Below are 17581 nucleotides of genomic sequence, written 5' to 3' on the forward strand. Positions count from 1 at the left end.
ATTACAACTGTTTCTACAGGCTGAGCAGCACCCTTACTGACTAGTAGACTGAACTGGATTTGTAAAATTGGTGGAGCCACAACAGTTTGAATATTTGTAGTAGTATTCTGAGATAATAAAGTCAAGCCAAAATAAGTGGTATTTCCTGAGGTAGGAAATATGAAAGAACTATTTATATTTGATAGTTTTCTCTAAAAGCTTTTTTCTTATGAAATATTGTTTGAGTTCATCTCTTCAGGCGTCTAAAAATGATGTAGATTAAACAGTCTAAGACAGAAAAATCACTATTCGTAAGGGGTTACAAGTAGACATTTTTTTGTATTTAGGAGTCACATCTGGTCTAAGTGACTGAGTTGATTTTCATATATTATACAAATACTTGCAGAGGATAAAGTTTATGTGAGATAGCAATCATTTCCAGAGGTTATTACATAAAAAGCAAAGACTGCTGATTTAAATTAATTATACTTACATTGATTAACAATAACAGATGTGTTGTCCACTTCTTCATTGGCCCTGTTCACACCTGGCATTAATGCGTCTGATCACAAGTGGACAGCTCTAAGTAGTTCAGTCAGTTCACACCTGCCATTAGAATGCGTCTCCACATGTGTCTCAAGTGACCACTTGTGATCGGATCTCACTTCCCTGCTGTATATGCAAATAAACAAATACATCATTTCTGTTTGGTAAGACCAAATACGGTGCAGAAGAGAGCAAAACTCAGGAGACACTCAGCAGCCAGACATTTCTCCATTAGGAGTGGCTGAGATCGTCACTCAAATGAGAATAGCTGGTCCATCTTAAAGGTCAGTCCACCTTAAGTGAGCCTGGTCAAGTTAGGCTTACCCATTAATGCTAACTTCAGGGCTAACCCCCTTCACGTTAATCAGCAGGTGGCAAGCAAGACACAGGAACTTGACTTGAGTCTTGAGGAGTTTAGCACATTCGGTACACACTGCTAAAACAATGTGGCCATACACGGACTAGACCACCACCAAATGTGGTCTGAGCCATCGGATAACTCAAAGCGCTTTACAATACATGTCAACATTCACCCATTCACACACATTCATACGCCAATGGAAGCGGTTGCCAGGGATCGAAGCACCAGTCTTCCGATTAGTAGATGACCCGCTCTACCTCTTAGCCACAGCCATCCCAATGTGTCCTCAATGCGTCTTGGCTGCATTCAGACGTGTACTTAGAGCTGTCCACTTGTGATCAGATCACCCAAGACGCATTTTAATGCCAGGTGTGAACAGGGCCATTGATTCTGCTTGGTCCTGTCACTTTGTTTTTTTTACACTGCAACTTTTACTATCCACATACTGTACAAATGCCTTTAACTACCTCTGTCTGTCACATGACCTTCTCTGTGCTTATCGTAGCCATCCCTCAAGAGTCTCCCTACATGGCTCCCTCATCATTCCCTCATTTCAGTCAGAGGATTATTGTCAGTTCAATTATGTCCTGCCTCTGTTTACTTTACTTTGTATATGCATACATTACTGCTGGTGCTCTGATTATTTCCTGCATAGAGTGAGTCTGCTCTTTTGAAGATGTATTTTAATCCATACTCCTCTGTCTCCCCACACACCTACTCACCCCACAGAGCACTTTGACAGTCCACCCAGATGAAGGACCTGGGAGAAAGTGTGTGTGTGTGAGTGCGACAAATGGACAGAGAAAGCAAGAAAGTCAGAAAGAGGAACAAAGAAAGAAATTAAATAAAAGGAAAAAAAAAACATCTAACCAGTTTCTCAAGCTGGTTTTGTGTATAGGGGATTGCAGAAAGGATTTCACCACACAGGCTTTTTAATTAGTTGTTTCTCCCACTGCCACATGCATAATTAGTTTGGTATTTAATGGGCTATTATGCAAATTCCTTTGACAGGTTTAAGTAAGGCTTATAAGTCCTCCTTTAATTGTCTTTTTTTAGATATCTGTTATTTAGATGTAGTTATTAAAAGTAGTTCTTTATTATACAGACCTGCCTTGTATAACCTGCCTTCAGGCTCTTCAAAAACATTCTAGATATATTCAGCCATGCACTCTGCATTCTGTTACAAAACATGAATAGGTCGGCATACATATGATGAATGTGCAAATTTCCTTTACATGGACCTCCCTTGAGGTTTGGATAGATGGATTCTGTAAATCATCCATGATCGTCACACCTTCTTTGCATGTCCCTGCCCCTGCATTTGTCTTTTCCCTCTCTGATGAATAGCCTTTTGTTATTGCATGACTACTGTTCAGAGCAGCATTTTTAAGTGCATCTTCTGGGGGGAAAAGAAAATGCGATGACAGGAGATGGGGGACCGTAAAAGGAGGAGAGGGGTTGAAGAGGGAGTCAACTCGCAAACTAAAGTAATTTTCTGTTTGTTCTATTTTTAGGAAAACAGCCCAAGGACGGGAAAAAGCCAGAGCCTTGTAAACCCATTCTCAAAGTGGAGTACAAAACCACTAGAAATGGGTAAGGTCCCTCGCTCTCTGTCTCACACACATACTTACACACATACACATGTTTGGACGTGAATATGCTTATTTATACACAATTGAGGCAAAAGACACATCAAAGTTACTTACAGTACTGGGATTAAAAGCTGTTGCTGAGGCAATGTGACTTACAGATGTGTGTGTTCCTCAGACTGGAAGCTAACCAGAACTCAGTGTTGCATCAATCCAGCAAAATCAACTATTTCTCATTTGCAACCCCTCCTCTCTTGCCATTATGTTGTTACTGCGTAGGTTATAATAGATATATTGTGCTCTGATATTGAAATAACTTGTGAGTTTCCTTCATCTCACAAGTATTCATCTCATCAAAATTATTCACTCTAACCTTATTTTTGTGTATCAGGACACAGGGGTGGCCCTTTTACACTGTGTGATTTTGGGTTGTTTGAGAAGAAAGTTTACAATTGTGAGAGAAACATGGTAAAATCTTTGGTCGTCAGTCCAAAATGGTGTTTCTAGATTGCACTATGAGACATGTGCACCGACGACCAATGTGGAGCTGTTGACCGGATCTACAATAAGGTGTTCTGCCTTCTGTCAGCCAATCAGAAACTGTTTTTGGCAATAATATGTACAATTACTGAGCACTTTATTAGGAACACCTGTCCATTCTAATGAAATCCAATACAACATCTCTGCCATAAATTCTCCTTTTACGAAGCTTATACATTTTCAATTTTTGTTGACATTATCAGAAAGGTGATAATTCTACTTTATGTTTATTAGATCCTGTTCATGCTTTGTTTTAAAATGTGTCTTGGGCAATAACAACAGAAGTTATTTCAGGACACTTTTCACATAGAGCAGGTCTAGACTGTACTCTTTAATTTACAGAGACCCAACATTCCCCCATGAGCAGCACTTGGCGACAGCGGAGAGGAAAAACTCACTTTTAACAGGAAGAAACCTCAAGCAGAGCCAGGCTCTTGGTGGGCGGCCATCTGCCTTGACCGGTTGGGTTGAGAGAGAAAGAGGGAGGAGGAGAGAGGAGAGGGAGACACAGAGAAGCACAGCAACAACAATAATAACAATAACAATGATAATAAAGCTGGACCAAGAGGTGTGTAGTATATGAGTGTATATAAAAAGCCACTCATGTCCTTGCATATTTTTGTGTGTGTATGTTGTTCTAGGGAACCCTTCATAATCCTTTCTGGGGGTCTCTCCTACGACACGGTGGGCCGGCGGCCTTGTCTGACGGTAATGCACGGGAAGAGTACAGCTGTGCTGGAGATGGACTACCCTATAGTAGACTTCCTCACACTCTGTGAGACACCATACCCTAATGGTGAGTGTGGATGTGTGTTTTGTTGTGGCTGTGCACACACGTGTTTAGAGTGTGTGTGTGTGTGTGTGTGTGTGTGTGTGTGTGTGTGTGTGTGTGTGTGTCTGAGTGCTGATTTGTAATCTCATCCTCCTGTCTGAGAATGCATTAGGCTCACACATACACACAAATTCACAAACACCTTTATGTTTTTTAATTATGTCGGACGGCTTGCCCCTGTGTTAGTGTGTTGCTGTAATAAATCTGAAATTTCCCAAGGGGAAGGATCCTATTCCACTTTCATTATCCGACACACAGAATATTACATTTTCATTTCATCTCTTTGTACACAATAGCCTTCCATCTAAATTAAATTATTGTTATATATCCTGTATTGAGGAGTCAACAGCTAAAACAAGTCGGAGTGGGGCTGAATGATATGTAATCCAGTATGTAAACTCTGGTGCAGCGTTATCTGGCACATAGAGTATACAGCTACAGGAAGGATTAGTGAGTTGTGTAATAATGGTGACTTCATTACGTCACAAGCAACCTGATGTCACTACCCGCTGATTTCATCTGGTAATGGACATTCCTGGGTCTTTGGATTACACAATGCATGTCTGGCTGATGTGTGTGTGTGTGTTCATGCTTAGTGTGTAGAGGAGTTTGATAATTCATGATGATGTTGCAGCAGATGATGCAATGTGCATAAATGCAATTCGCACACCAATGAATGTGAAAAAATGTCAGACAAAGTATTAAACGCATACAAGTACATGAAGAAAAACTAGCAGAGAGATACAATATGCAGTCAAGATTAAAAGGTGAAGTAAAACTCATAAAAAGAAATACAATGTCACTCAGAGCAAACTAAATTTGATCAAAAGCTTTTTTGACCACTTGGAAGTCACAGTTTGACAAAAAAAAAAATCTCATCACAGGGTCCACTTGCTTGGCTTTTCTGAAGCTTTTAACTACATCTCATTTCCTTTCTCAGCAGATGCTCAGTACAGAGCATCTGTTGAGAAAGGCAACAAGATAAAGCTTCAGAAAAAACAAGTAAGTAGTAACTGTTAAGAATTTATCTAATAAGATGCTAGATCTCCTGCCTTGTTAGCCAAATTACAGCTGAGGTACTCACCCAATGTGTTTCTATTTTAAACTTATGTCATTACTTATTTGCTTTTCACGTCCTTATTTACAATGTGGACAAACTTTCTCTTTATCATATAAAAGATTTTTTTTTTGGACTTTTTTTTAGTTAATTTACTGGTTTGTATCTTTAGGTAAATTAGCAGTCAGGCTGGCCATAAATGCTGTTGTTATTTCCATCTCCCAAATGCAGAAACGAACAGACAGGATGGATACAGAGAGCTGGACTTACATAACAATTCACAACAGGATGTGAATCATTTGTAGACCAGTGCCAGGGAAATAAAAGGAGAAGGACAGTGAAAGATGTAGTGACAACAGTTTTCAAAGTATTTCAGCCTTGGCATACTGTGACGGCCTTTGACCTGCTGCTCTAAACAACAGATTCTTCTCCAAACACTGGGTTGAGTACACACACACACACACACACAAACACACACTTATGGACATACTGTCTGTATGGTGTGTGATGTTATTTCCAAATGAGGCATCCAAATGAAAAGAGGAACTGTAGCTGCTCTCTATACATAATTTAAAAGTCTGTGCTTTATTACTGCAGTGGACCCAGGCAGCAGGCGATTTTAAGGTCAGAAAAGCGGATTTGTATTTCTTTCCTTTCCCATAAATTGGTGAAGGTGCCCTTTAGTGAAGCGTTTAACCCGCAGCTGCTCTGGTTAAGTGGCCGACAGTAGGAAGCAGTGTGGCTTTGCATACTTTCACTGAAAACATATTCTAATGATCTTTATGTTCTGTTTGTATTATGAACATTTCTCGCAGTTCTGTTTTGCTGGCTGTGTTAATATGTATATGTCTGTTAATGGAATCAGTGTATTCATTTTTATCAATTAATTCATTACAGTGGTTTGAAATCCATTATAACAGAGACTCATCTTAAGGTGGAATATGAATTTTTACTCCCAAATCAGATTGATACAAATATTTAACCAGGGAAATATCCCCCACAGATATAAATCACATAGATTAATAAATTTGAAGCATTAAGCTTTCCTGCCCTCATGTCTTCAGGGCACAGATATGATAATAACATTTGCCATATAAAGTCTGAGGAATTCGTCCCCTGTGGTTTGCAGATTTCGGGGGGGAGTTCTCTCTCTCTCTCAAGGAATTACAGGACTTACTATAAAGCGCGGTGTGATGAATGGCTTGTCTTGTTTTGTTTCACTGTGCAGATTTTCAGGAACCTTACGCTGTGGTGGTCCTTCTAGAAAAGGATTTAGTGGTGATCGACCTTGCACAAAATGGGTGAGTCTGACTCTTTATGAAATAACTCTTCATCATCTTGACTCTCTCAGTCGACCTGTTATTGCTCATTATCTTTATTATATATGGCCCGTTATATCATGATAACAACTTACTTTCATAAATCTCTCTGTAGATGTTTAGCATTTATTGGATCCCGATTTGGCCGCCAGCTTGAAGCAACCGTGCAGTACAGTACTGAATGAGACTAATGTACTGATGCTGGGCAGACAGACTAATGTACTGTCATTAAGAGTGACTTTGTCTGTGCTCTCTTTTTAATAGTTACCCCATATTCGAGAACCCCTATCCTCTGACTATCCACGAGTCTCCTGTGACCTGCTGCGAGTACTTTGCCGACTGCCCTGTGGACCTCATACCTGCACTTTACTCTGTTGGCTCGCGGCAGAAACGACAGGGCTACAGCAAAAAGGTATTATATACAGTATGTTGTAACAACGCATCTTGTTGTTTGGTGCTGTGTCTTTTTTTATTGCTGTGGAAAGAAGATCTTTCACCTGCAAAAAAGTGGTAAATATCAGGCTTTGGATTCAGACACTAAGAATTAAAGAGCAAAGGCTTCTTTCTACGTTTTGGCATGTAAAAGGAAAAAGAGAGAAGAATTTGTTGAAGAAAAAGATATGCATGCTTCTTCTCAGTATTGGAAGCATTGCAGCCATGAGAAATTCAAAGACTCCCTCCAGACATATTGTAAGTTATATAAAAAAATACTCTGCTTGGCATAATAATATGTTTTCCCCCCAAAAAAGTACAATTACCTCATTAAAAACCTTAAAATTCCATCTATTCCTTCTCCCTCATTGAAAAATGTATAATCAGTGAATATGCAAATATTTTTCATTTCAAAAATTTAACTGCTGGATACCAGATGTCTCCTCCTTCACCAAAAAATCCATTCTCAGTGTTTGTGCACTGGAGGCTTCAAGTTTCCACATCACACTTCTGTAACTTGCACACTGGACCACCATTAGCCTCTGGACTGGTTATGATGTCCCAAATCATGCTCTTCAGGCCCACCCCTCAAATTCAGACTTTGAATTAGCACAGAGAAACTTTCCCTCTTCAGCAGATGAATGTGAAAACAGCCCTCTAGTGTCAAACTCTGCAGATACATCATTCTGCACAGTGACGGTCAAACATTCAACTACAACAGGCAAAACACAGTTTTGAGTAGAGGGGGGACTTTGAAAAACTGGTAACACTTTATTTCACGGCACAGTAATTTCTGAATGTTTTCCTAATAAGTCCGGAGAAAGTTTCCTGGAAAGAAACATAGTACTAGTTATAGGGAAAACATGAACTTCCTTGAAATTTAAATTCAAGTAATTATTTTTAATGAAGTTCAAGTTTAAAGAAGAAATTAATTAATTGAATGTACCATTATGCACAATGTCTTCTCACTATAATTACTACCAAATCACATAGTTCTTGTTGGGGAAATTTCCTTGGAAATTATTAGTAAGTTATGATGAAACTGCGGACCTGTAAAATAAAGCGCTGACAAAAAAAAACTTTTTAAACAGAAATAAATTAACAAAATGATATAAATTACAACTTCTCTTTCACGAAGTAACCCCTCCCGTAACAGATTAATGATGTATAACAGCATAATAGTATCCTGAGGGTGGAATTTTCACTCATGTCGCTCTGGATAGCGGTGTCATAAAAGAGCTTAATGCCTAAATTAGAAATGTAAATGTCCCACATTACACTAACCGTCATGCCATATGCCTTTAACAACAAGGTTACAGTATGAAGAGCACGTTAAGACATTACCCCGCATGCCATCGCTTACAAACTGTGTTCAGCGTGGGTTCATTTGTATCATTGGTACTCCCGTATTTTTTTATCAATGTTTCCGTGAAACTAAATGGACTACATAATAGTATCATATTACCTAACAATCCTCTTCTTTCTCTGTACACCTCCTCTCTCCTCTCATTCCCTTCACTTATCTGCGTATCATCTGAGACAGACCCCCTGCTCTTTCAGCCGTTATGTATGCCTGTGTTCTTTTCTCTGTCGCCTTGTTCTAGCTTTCTGTCGGAAATGTCAGCATGTACTGACCCAAACTGGCTGCCTGGCTGCGGCTTTATTTTATTTATTTTCTTTTCTTTTTTTTCTTTTTTTTTTTGTTAAGCAAAAGGCCTGGCTGAGCAGCGGGAGGGCATTCTCACATAAAGATCACTATGAGTCATCCTGGTGACCTTTGTATGTGTCAACGTGTTCAAAGCCAAACCCCCCACCAACACACACACACTCAGATGGAGACACACACTCGCTGAGGTGCATAATGTATAATTGCAAGACACGCTGAGAGACGCGCACAAAGGACTCCTGCCTGTTCTCCCATGCGCACTCACACGTGTGCGGTTTTATCATCTCATCTATTTCTAGAATGTTTCTATTGACATGCTGAATATTGACAGAACTATTCTTCTTCTTGTACTCTCTCATCTGCTCTAATATAATATAATGTCTGTTGTTTATCCAGGAATGGCCTATTAGTGGTGGAAACTGGGGTCAAGGCACACAGAGCTACCCAGAGATCATCATCACTGGGTAAGACAATACTTATCTCATTAGCATTAGCATTATCGTCTTGATGCAACTCCATTACTTTCACCTCTGCTGCACTGTCAGGTCACCACAGCAAAGGAGCCATTCTTAAAATATTCACTGTAGGTCTTTATATATTCCAGTCATGTGCACTCTGCTCCGTTTTGATGTTTATTATCCCGCACTAAGCTGTCAACAAGGGGAGAGGGGGCGTTTTTAACAGAACACACATGCTGAAGAAGTGACATTGAGGTATGGGTTTGGCAGTAGGAGGCTCTCGCTCCTCTCCCTCCTCCCTCTCTTCCTCTCTTCTCTACCCCTACATCCCGTATTCATATTCTGTCTGGATTTCTCTCTCTCTCCCTAAGAGTGCCACAGCCTGCAAATTATTCCTCTCCCAAACCACTCTGCTGAATCGGCAACAAAACAAAGAGGAGTGAGGGGAAAATGACAACAGAAATATGTTGTTGTTTTTTTCTGTCAATGTAATTTTCTGTAACAACAAATGGAGAAGCTGTCACCTGCTGATGAGAGCAATCCTGTGAAAAATCATTAAACATGTATTTAATTCATTTTTAAGCGATCAATGTTGTTCTGCTATTAACGCTATTTTCACTGCTTGGCCAAAAGTATGTGGATGCCCAAACATTAAACCCATGTGTAATTGTTTTTACATCTCATTCCAAAACTATGGTTGGGCTGCTGTTGAGCGATGAGGCCCCGCTCAGAGTTGGTGTTCCAACTCATGTCAAAGGTTTCAGATGGGGTTGAGGACTTTGTGCAGACCATCACTGGAAACACCTCTGGAAACCATCTCTGAGCACTTTGAATTGCCTTTGATTTGTTTGAAAGGTGCTATATAAATAAAGTTTGATTGATTGATTGATTGCTTGATTGATTGTATCGACCTCGCTTTGTGCATGGAGGCAATGTCACGTTGAATTAGCATTAAATTTTCCTGTATTTTGGGACTAACAGCCTCAGACCAAAAGTACTCAAAAAGTTTGTTGTCAGGAGTGTCCACAAACTTTTGACAATATAGTGTACCTACCGCTTATTTCCTGGTTAAACAGCCTTGCTAGATAATTTATATATAATGAAAATTAGTCAAATTTTGTTAGGAACAGATGTGTGAGGTGTCTATGTGTTGATATTTGCATAATCTGGAAGACTGGAATTCAAAATGCAAACTTTTATCTATTCAATTGTAGGACAACAGGATCTCAGAATCTCTCTCATTCCTTTTTTTCCTCTTCATCTCTTGAATTCTCAGGCACGCTGATGGAACTGTGAAGTTCTGGGATGCCTCTGCAAGTGAGTCCACTCAACAGCTAAGCTTCCCGTCATCCGTCATGCTTCCCCAAATTATAATTGTTTTTTAGAATTTTAAAACAAACAATAGACAACAAAGTACATTTTAAGCTTTAATTAAATTTGAAGTCAGAAAGGGAGGATGAACAAAAGAAAATGACACACAACTTAAATTCAAAACTTGTATACTACTGTATATATCTATATATATCTTATATCCTGGATAAAAACTGATCCTACTCTCTTTTCTCCTTTTTTTTTTTCTAGTAATGCTCCAGGTGCTCTACAAGCTCAAAACAGCCAAGGTGTTTGACAGAAACCGATCCAAGGAGGACAAGAGCAGCATGGAAGTGTCAGATGAAGACCCCTTTGCCATTCAGATCATGGCCTGGTGCCCTGAGAGCAGGATGCTGTGTGTGGCTGGGGTGTCAGCCAATGTTATCATCTACCGCTTCAGTAAGCTGGAAGTAACTACTGAGGTGGTGCAGGTGGGTAACAGTTTACATTATGGGTCAAATGCGTCTTTTTTGGTTGTTTTTTTTAAATACGTTAACAGAAAAAACATCTATTTCCCCTTTCACATACACACACACGTATTCGAATATCTGCCTAGTCAAAGGCAATATGGTTGCCATGCCAACAGACGGAGCAGTGAAGAAGCAAAGCTAGACCGTCATTATAATCTGCCTTGATGGCAACGTAAGTGCTTATGGGGGTGTGATGTGACTCAGTGTTTAATGACATAAAGAGAAATGCTGTTTAATCTGTGTGTGCATGTTCGCAGCTCCTATATTAGAAGTGAAAAGGAGCACGCATATATAGGCTTAGTTTCTGATGTTAGACTAGGAGCGGTGGAGTGTTAAATTGGTAACCAGCAAGATCCTTTATTTATATATAATTCTGGCAACAGTTTTCTCACCAAGCAGTCATTGCTGTGGTGTTGTTGCACTAGACTTCACAGAGATCGCTTGTCAATCAAAGTACGTGGGCGGTACTGTGATTTTTTGTTTTTCCTTGCAGGTCTGTTAATCAGTTTTAATGATTCTAGCTGGTGCCGTTCATGATTTCAAACTCTTTGTCCTAAATGTGTAATTATTCTGTTCTTTGAAATAAATGGAGTGCAAAAAAACAGAAGTTTTCATGAACTGGATATAGGTTGAATCGAGGGTTATTTTTTATTATCGATTCATCTGCTGATTTCTTTCTCGAGTAGTAAAAGTCAAGATGATGTCCTCAAATTTCCTGTTTTGTTTATCCATAAATACTGAATTTACTATCATCTAAGACTAAAATAAGCAGCAAATCCTCACAAATATCTGGCTGGAACTGGGGAATATTCTGCATTTTTACCTTAAAAATGACTGAAACTATTAATCGATTATCAATTAGTTGCCAAGTTTTTTTTTCTGTCGATTGACTAATGGATTAATCATCAAATTGTTGCAGCTCTAATTGAATAATAATGATAAATAGTAATATATTTTATTTATACAGCACTTTTCAGGGCACTCAGAGACACTTTATATAAGAATCAGTAGACTCTAAGAACCTTGCTCTAGAGCACCTTGGCAACACTTGTTGAAGGAGATGAATTAAAAGACCGCCAGTGAGTTTCAGCCAGTGCTGATGCATGTGTCAGAGAAATTTCAGGCACTTTTTCCCTACACTCCAAGTGTGTGTGTGTGACTGGGATGTGAATCAGGACTAGATACGCAGTGGTAGAGAGCTGTACTGTAATTAGGAGAACAGCCTCCCTTTGCGCAAGGTCAAACACCTCTCTATAACCTTGCAGAAATGAAGGTAGAGGAGGACAGAGACGGGCGGGAGTGAGAATCTGAAGAAGGGCACTGATCACTCTTTACTCCCACATATCAGTGGGGCTAATGAGACTGACAGAATGCAAAAGAGAGGAGCTTATGACCATTGTGTGTGTGTGTGTGTGTGTGTGTGTGTATATATATATATGTGTGAGTTTAGGTGATGTGTGTGTGTGCGAAGGCGGAGGTTGGAGAGAAATAGCCTGAAGGAGGCATTAGAAGGAATGGAATATTTCAGTCTTGGAGTACCTCTTTGACTCTCAGTCTGCCTACACACACATCAAACAAATCTCTATCATCAAAGTGACTCTGTGAATGTATGTGGATGTCATTCACGGTCGAATGATTATTCTCATCCTCAGAGGAATTCATGAGGAATTGTTGTTTACAAGAATTTTGTGCCTTTACTTGACTGCTAATATAATTTCTCCTGTGAATGTGTATGTGTGTGTGTTTCCTGCCTTATATAGTTATTAGAGGTGCGAATGCAGTATGAGCTGAATGACACAGAGTCTCCAGATGGCGGGGGTGGAGGGGGGGAACAGACGTCGGCGCTTCCCACCCCTGGTGCCTCCCCTCAGACAAGCGGCCCACCATCGCACCCCTCCACCAGCAGCAACAACTCTGACGGAGGCAACATGCCCTGCCTCAAGTATGAAACACGCACACACGCACATATACGCACACACTTACATAAACTCTCATAAGCAACAGGAGCGCTCGCACTCATACCCATACACACTCATACACACGAGAGTCTTGCCTTCTGCCTCAAGCACACTTGCACAGACTTAGTCGGCGCCTGAAGCATTCTCAACCACAGCCTCCCCATCATCCCCTTGCAACCACTTATGCCAGACGCTCAACACACAACTGCTTCAGAACTGCAGCTGCACCACTTGTCATTCTTCTTTTTTTTGTTGTTTCTCTGCCTTTTTTTTCCCCCTCCTTTCTGTTTCTCTTGCGGTATCTGTTCCCCTCCATTTCACTCCATCTTTTTCTCTCCAGAGTGCGCAGCACTCCTATGAAGCAGTCCCCAGGTTACCAGGTAGATTTGGTGGTCCAGTTAGTGTGGGTGAGTGGAGAGCCTCCTCAGCAGATCACAAGTCTGGCGCTCAATTCCTCCTACGGCCTGTAAGTATAGATGTAGCAACATCACAGCTTCCAGTGTTTTTGTTTAGTAAACCTGTTAAGTATTTTATCTGCATCAAGCATTTTCATCTGAAGTGATAAAAATATGACTAAAATCTATTTCGAACATCTTATGAAGACAAAAATATGTGTTTAAAACTACTACTAAGACAGGCACACAATCTTGCAGTCCAAGCAGTCAAGTGAGGATGTAAGTCCCGTTGGTAATATTTGCCTACGGTGACAACCAGGCCTGTCAACACAATTTATAACTGAAATGAAAATTTGGGGATTCCAGCTGTTTGTGCTCTGACTGCAGCCTCTTTAAACTCCAAAAACCAAATTACACCCCATAACCAAGTTTCTCTAACCCGTATCTCCTCTTCTCTATTGCCTTCTCGTCTTTGTTTCTTTCTTTCTCTCGTCCCTCCTGCTACTCTGTCACCCCTCTTCAGTGTGGTGTTTGGCAACAGTAACGGTCTGGCGGTGGTGGACTATGTCCAGAAGACAGTTGTGCTCAATTTAGGGACGGTCGAGCTGTACGGCTCCAATGACCCCTACCAGAGACAGCCCCGCTCTCCAAGAAAGACACGACAGCCCTCTGGAGGTAATCACTCACCACAGCTGAATGATCTCATATACTTTATATTTGTCCAGTTTCAAAGGCTAAATGGCTACACACCAAGTTTTGAAAGCTCTGAAGGTTGTCAAAGTCTCTGGGATCAGCAAAAGATGACTAAGATCCTGTTCACTCTTCTGTCAGTAAGTTTGCATTAGCACTGCTCTGTATATACAATTAAATACTGTATATCAAGTACTGAGTAGGTGTCAGCTAACAAAGGGGCGGACATTTCTTCAGTTAAAAATGTGTCTCAGCATCTGAATAAGTTGAACCATGATCTGTAAATCCTGCGCTTATGTTAAAGGAAAATGAAACATTTGGGGAAAATTGCACAAAAAATCAATGAACATCAAGTACTGCTCATCAACTTTTGTTCTCATACCATAGGAACAACTTTGACTCTTTCTTCCTGTGACAAGCAGAATTTGTTACTACAGTTGTCCTCTCCTTCATAACCATACTTGACTATAATACAGTAAGCACATACAAACTACACTTAGGATCAACAATCATGTTAAGCTCCAATGAGAATGAAGCCTAACATGACAGATGGCAGGTTTAAGGATTGTGGGTACAGCAAAAACTATTTACAACATTTTAGTACAAAATAAGTCCAGGAATGCACTGAGTATCAAAATCTGTGTATTCAGGTATTCTTGGTTTATTTTCAGTCAAGGTCTGGGTTAGAATTATAATTATAATCAGTCTTTCTGTGTACATGATGGGTTTGTACCACTGGAGCTTACTAACAACAACCACTCTGAAAGTGTAGCAACCTAAGAGGTCCAACTTCTCTTAACTGTAAACTGAACCAAATATTAGAAGGAAATAAGTCATATGACCTCATGGAGAGAAATAAATAACATACGTTGCAGCTAAAATGATGCTTTACTGACTTAGTTTATAAGGCTAATGCAAGACAGAGCACTCTGACAACACAAACACTCCTACATCTGGCTTTGGTCGACGTTCCCTCTTTGTCCCTATGTCCATCTGACTCTCTCCTTCTCTCTTCTCATTCACACACACACTCACACTCTCTTCCTCTCTCTCTCTCTCTCTCCCTCTATCACACAGCCCATCCCTTTTACACACACTGCACCAACCTTCATAGTAACACTGAAAGATAATGGGACCCTTTCAGGATGGACACACTGCCACCATGTGTTAGATGATGAAATTGCATCTACACAGATGATGCCGCAGTGACATGGCGACGTACCGCCCAGACTCAACCAAAAGTTTGATGGATGGATTAGTAAGGCTTGTGTGTGAATGCCGAGGGGTTTGTGAGTGTTTGTGCACAAATACGCTATGCTACACATGTGCACGCAAACACACACACACTCACAGAGGCAAATGCTCCCATATAGACAAGCACACACACATGTAAATACACACAGAGCATCTGGTGTCAGTGACTGGTAAGCAGTGGGCTGGCACCTGTCAGAGCTTGGCGAGTGTGAGCAGTAATCAGACGTCCAGCTGTGCTTCTCTGCCAACAGGGACTGCTGTCTGCTTGGCTTTCTGCCTCACAGGACAATGTCACATGTACACACACACACACACGGGAAAGGGAGAGTTTAGCTTTAAAACTGGATAAAGAAACGTTAAAGTTGACTTAATCTCCCTCATGTTTAAAGTATGAGTTGTATACCCAATGTATGAGTGGAACACTTACCTGTCAAACGAAAAGAACATCAGGTGTGGAAATCATCCATTTCTATGTATGCTCTAAGCCAGTCTCCCAAAAACATGCAATATTTCTAGGGGCAGTTGACATCTGATGTTCTGAAGTGGCAATGTTTGATAAAAAAAAGAAGAAAAGGAAGTGTTATAGGCACACATAATGAACAGCCCAGCTGTCCTTTTTGACTTGCTTTATTTTGGTTTTAATGAGTTGAACTGTGTGATCTCTGTTGCAGGTTTGTGCGACATCAATGAGGGCTCAGCAACATCAGAGGACCGCTGCAAGTCCCCTACTTCAGGTAACATGTCTTTCGGTGTCTTTTTGAAAGAAAAATGGGATAAATATAACAGAGTCTTTGTGCTTACTAGATGTAAAAATCCAAACAGTCAGCCAGTCAAAAATATACATATAATACCATGTATTTGAATGCAAGAGGAGAATTGGTTAGGGAAGAGGATTCATGTTTCAAAAGAGCCTCTACTTTTAATACTGTTTTATTAAAATTGTTGCTCATCAAACTGGAATTGTACTGAAGGGTTTTTTGGTTTTTTTTGGTTGAACCATAAAATTGTCAATTTCCTCCTACCTCAGTCTTTAGAAATGCACTGTTTGAGTTTAATACCGTACGTTTATGGGTTTTCAAGAGTATTTTTTTCCCTAGATTCCATTTGTGCATGCATTCTTTTACCATTTTGCAGAGTTCAATAGACAGGAATAAATGTGTTCTAATCTCTTTCAGTATCCTGGAAAACTGGGTTATAGACTCTATCCAATCTCTATGATTCTAATTCAATGTGACAGCTAAGAATTATAAATTGAATGAAACTGTTAAACAAAACTCTGCATTCTGGGAGAGAAACTCATTAATTTAAAAATAACTCGAGTATTAGTTGAAAAGAAAAAAGTTCAATTTGAAGGGCTGTGGGTGTTTTCACATGCACACATATAGCTGCATAATAGCATAATTCTGAAAAATATCCTAGAGTTAAATGTGTTGTATTACTTGATACTAATTAACTTCTGACTTGGATTTTGAACAGGGATCCTCTGTCAGTTAAACATTTAAATGTGTCTGGGTGCACTGTACTGAAGAGATTCCTTATTATTATTAACTTATTAAACTGTTTTCACTTCGGTGAGTATGACTAAGTGCAAACACAAATAGTTTGTACTGTAAGATACAATATTTTATTTTCATCAGCTGTATGTCACTTATAAATATTCAGCCTATTTGAAGATGACTTCTAAGAAGTGAGTTGTGTATTACAGCAATGAGATGCTCTGCTGCTCGTTTACTTGCCTCCTTCTTAATCTACATCATTAGTATTTCAGCTGAAGGTGTCGGAGAGAGAACAGCCCAGATCCATCTCATTAGGGGCAACTTGGCATTAGCACACTGAAAATAAGGAGCTTTTTAAAAAGGTCAGACAGAAAACAAATCTCAAAGTCGGGGAGTCCTGTTTCCAGGTATGATGGCTGTCCCAACCCCCATGTCTGGTGCCAGCAGACTGTGGCCTGATACATCTGTCTGCTCTGCATTATTCATAGGACAGAGAGAGATAAGGTGCCTCCCTGCAAAAAAAATCTGCTGTTAAGTCTCAGTCAAGTCAAAGTGTATTTGTCTCTTTTTCTTTTTTGGTAAGTTATAAAGTCTGCCAGTTGAAGAAAAACAATTATAATTTCTTTTCATGGAGTTTCACCTGAAATAAGTTGCAGGCTGTTGAATTCAGACTCATTTAGTGGCAAGATAGTGTCAGTTGAGTCAAGAAAATTATTGAAATAACTTGATTTGCATGAAAAACAAATTAAAGTGGTCATACTGTAATGGTCATTGCATTAAACATTGTAAGGACGTATAGTACACAAAGTGTAAATAGCACCCTCTTTTTTCTCTTTTTTTGCACACTTGCAAATCTTGTGAGTGTGTATGATTGGTGTTTTAATTACAAATGTTGCTCATTATGATAGCCAAATTAAACTGAAAAAAAAAATCTTTTCATTTTAGGCACAAATGTAATATAACTTAAGATGTCATGTAGACCTTTCTTATCTGTGAAATTAAAAGGGATTGGAGCCTCAACTAGACTCGATTCGCTCGACCAGTTGTTTTTATTATGAAAATCAGTCAGTTGTAATATTCTCTCAATGTAAAAACACTCTGGTGAATCCTTTTCAGGATACAGGTTTTTACTTCAGAAAACCAGGTATTTGAACAAAACCAGTGTCCT

General features: G+C 39.7%; 1 protein-coding gene across 5 annotated transcripts in view; it reads left to right on the top strand.

The window, feature by feature from the left end:
- stxbp5a (syntaxin binding protein 5a (tomosyn)) overlaps nt 1-17581 on the top strand; it is a 99199-nt gene that overhangs the window by 73066 nt on the left and 8552 nt on the right. For all 5 annotated transcript variants that reach the window (XM_044377277.1, XM_044377279.1, XM_044377280.1 and 2 more), the window contains 11 exons: nt 2401-2479; nt 3657-3811; nt 6133-6205; nt 6488-6635; nt 8718-8785; nt 10056-10096; nt 10361-10581; nt 12381-12562; nt 12919-13044; nt 13497-13648; nt 15589-15651. In XM_044377277.1, coding sequence (XP_044233212.1) covers nt 2401-2479; nt 3657-3811; nt 6133-6205; nt 6488-6635; nt 8718-8785; nt 10056-10096; nt 10361-10581; nt 12381-12562; nt 12919-13044; nt 13497-13648; nt 15589-15651 — 1308 coding nt within the window. The remainder of the gene's footprint in view (nt 1-2400; nt 2480-3656; nt 3812-6132; nt 6206-6487; nt 6636-8717; nt 8786-10055; nt 10097-10360; nt 10582-12380; nt 12563-12918; nt 13045-13496; nt 13649-15588; nt 15652-17581) is intronic.

Source organism: Thunnus albacares, chromosome 16 (genome assembly GCF_914725855.1).
Source record: "Thunnus albacares chromosome 16, fThuAlb1.1, whole genome shotgun sequence".
Lineage (NCBI taxonomy): Eukaryota > Metazoa > Chordata > Actinopteri > Scombriformes > Scombridae > Thunnus > Thunnus albacares.